The 2,864-nt window shown below is 43.1% G+C and overlaps 1 protein-coding gene across 1 annotated transcript; it reads right to left on the reverse strand.

Moving 5' to 3' along the window:
* Nucleotides 1-2,063: 2,063 nt before the first annotated feature.
* On the reverse strand, nt 2,064-2,837 carry LOC128276855 (serine protease snake-like; the record flags this gene model as incomplete). Its single annotated transcript, XM_053015313.1, has 2 exons — nt 2,064-2,410; nt 2,489-2,837. Coding segments are annotated over 2 exons (696 nt in total), but the record flags the coding sequence as incomplete, so codon positions are not given.
* Nucleotides 2,838-2,864: the final 27 nt, after the last annotated feature.

Below are 2,864 nucleotides of genomic sequence, written 5' to 3' on the forward strand. Positions count from 1 at the left end.
AAGTGAGAAAGGATTACAAAAGCTGAGAGATAAAAATAGCAAGACTGAGAGGGAGCGAGCGAATTCGGGGACGGACTTAATGGGCAGTGTGCGAGCAGCTCAACATCGACTTTGGCCGATGCCGGTGCTGAAGAGCATGAGTCATGCCGGACCTCGCTCTACGATAGTGCCAGTTAAGGAAGGTCGTGTGGCAGTGACGTTGAGAGGCGCCTGATGCCGGTGCACTTCACCGGAAGTCGCTCGGATTGCTGACCATGCGGCCTCCAGCGGCCCCACACAGTCGCGGGACCACCTGTGGGACGAACTGTGTCAGGGCACTGCCCCGGACTTAGCATCGATCGGATCCTTTCGTAAAGTTGAAGTTATCAACCGGTCGCGGAGCTCACACTCGGCTCGTCACGTAGAGATTGTGTTTGGGGGCTGGACCATAAGCGGCACGTCGGACCGGCACGGTTTCGTCATCGTTGTGTGCGTCACCAGTGTGCTTCAGATTCTTCAAGGCTTGGAAAAATATGCAACCGAAGACGAGTGAGCCAACGTAACCGGCATCGCGCGTTGAATAATGCTCCCAATGTCCGTCATTCTGGGTGGAGCAAATAAATAATGATTCATCTTTGGTTTGATACACTTTTTAAATATGAATCTCTATGCTCTTTTCGCACCCAATTGATCCCAACTGCGGTTTTTGGTTCAAAGAAACTTAAAAACTCCGGTGACCCGCAATGGGCACCGGATCTGCGTTTGTTCAATTATGATAAATTGTTTAACTATATTTCGCGCATCAATAGTTTCGATTTCCACGTGGATGCAGTTGCTGACTGATACATGTGGCTCTGTCAGTTGTTATAGGTGAAATAATACTGAACAGCTGTAAAATTTATTGTGTTATGTTTTTACATTTTGTTGATTGGACTGAAAGTGACATCTCAACCGTTGTAGATATGACGAACATTGGTCTCTCATTCACTGCTGTATTTTAACCAAAGAATTCAAGGTATATACTAAATCATTTGTTGGTTGCAAATAGTTCATAAATTGCATAATAAATTTTCTTTATTGCTGTATCAGTACTTTCTTAATAAATAGTTTTACATAACCTTAGTAAATAACCTTGAAATTAAGGTATCTGAATCGGTAACAACGATCTCAAAATCCAGGTTCGAATTCGAGGCTTCAAAATTCGCTGCCATGGGTTGCCATGGGATCTTGTCGAGCAATCGGAGGAACTGATGATCGAAAGCTCAATGAACTAGCAGCCTAGTGGCCGACGGCTGCTTATGCAATAGGTGATCGTAAAAAATTTATTGGCAAAACACAGGCACACAGAACGTGCATGGTCCAACAGACGGAGGGACTCAGACGGAGATAGTAAGTTGAAAAATTGCACTACAAGCCATGTAGGTTCAATCGCGCTCTAGTCACTTCAACATAGGTGATGATAAAATTCTGTTTTTGAATTTTTACAATAACACAAGAGATGACGTGAACCTTAATTTAAAATTTCGTTAAAATATACTTCAAAAGGCAACCTTAAGTTTATTTCTGCTTTCTATTATTACGTATTGGGCAGGATAATGTTGAAACAAAAAAGTATTATTTAATTTTAAATTCTAAATTAAATTTTAATTCAATTTGAAAGCAATTAGTAGAAAATTGAACGATTATTTCATCTTCACTAAATTTCATTAAACAAGTTCTGTTTGTACGTTGTTTTATAGTGTGCTTTATGTTATTCATTCATCAGCATGTAGAAAAAAACTTAGATAAAGAATGTAGAATTTCACATGAATGAAGTGTATTAAGCGAAAGACGGCAGTTCGAAACTTGACAGTGTATAAAGTTAGGTGAGAAAACTTTAAGTTGGAGCTTAATAGGATTCTGTCGGTAACAGTATCTCGCCTGTATCTTAAAATTTCAGCTCCCTCTCATGATGTATCGCACCTAAAACCTAACTCTAATTAATCACAGGATGTAATTGTAGTTGTAATTGTAATTAATCTTTACGTATTTCATATCACGCTTCGTGTCAGCATTTACAGCGGTTAGGCGGTCCACGAAAATGATCATTCGTCGATCTCAGATTTAACCCATGAAACGAAACTTGAAATGCGCGTGTAAATTCCTGGCTGATTAACTGTTCCACAAATCATACCATTTGACGTGATACCTACCAAATAGTAGGGTCTAGAGCAGAGTCCTGCATCCCGATCTGCTTCCGGAACCCGGAGCTGTAGCGGACCGCCGGAGTCTCCAGAGCATGTATCTTTCCCACCTTGCTGGTCACTGGCACACAATTGCATCTTCAAAATTCCGTAACACAGACGCCGGTTGTGGAATGTACTTTGGTTGCACTGCCAATTCGGTACAATAAGAAGCTGTACCCGTTGTAGAACCGTCGCCTGTTCGTTATCTACGCCGCAATGCAAACGTTTGTAAGGACATCACTATTGCGCAATCGATTTTCAGTGATCTTTAGTGGCATACTTACAGTAGCCAAGATTTCCCCATCCTGTGGCTATCAACGGAGAGTCAGGATCATTATCGTTAGTCCAAAGGCAAGCCGGTTGTACGTAGGCGTTGAGAGTGACCGCGGTGTTTAGTTGCACCAGTGCGATGTCGTAATATGCGTAGTGATAGCCCGGATGGTGCACGATCCTCTGAACCTCAACGTCCTGGCGGTTTGGAGAAAAGCTATCCTTGAGATTGTGTTCTCCAAGGCGGACGATCGTCGGAGGATTCGGCATGGAAGCGAATGCACAGTGAGCCGCCGTCAGGACGAATCGAGTTGCGATGAGAGAGCCCGCACAAAACCAATCAAAGCCAGAATCGTTTTCACCACAAGTATCTTTGGAGCACGGCCGGCC

Source organism: Anopheles cruzii, unplaced genomic scaffold (genome assembly GCF_943734635.1).
Source record: "Anopheles cruzii unplaced genomic scaffold, idAnoCruzAS_RS32_06 scaffold02711_ctg1, whole genome shotgun sequence".
Lineage (NCBI taxonomy): Eukaryota > Metazoa > Arthropoda > Insecta > Diptera > Culicidae > Anopheles > Anopheles cruzii.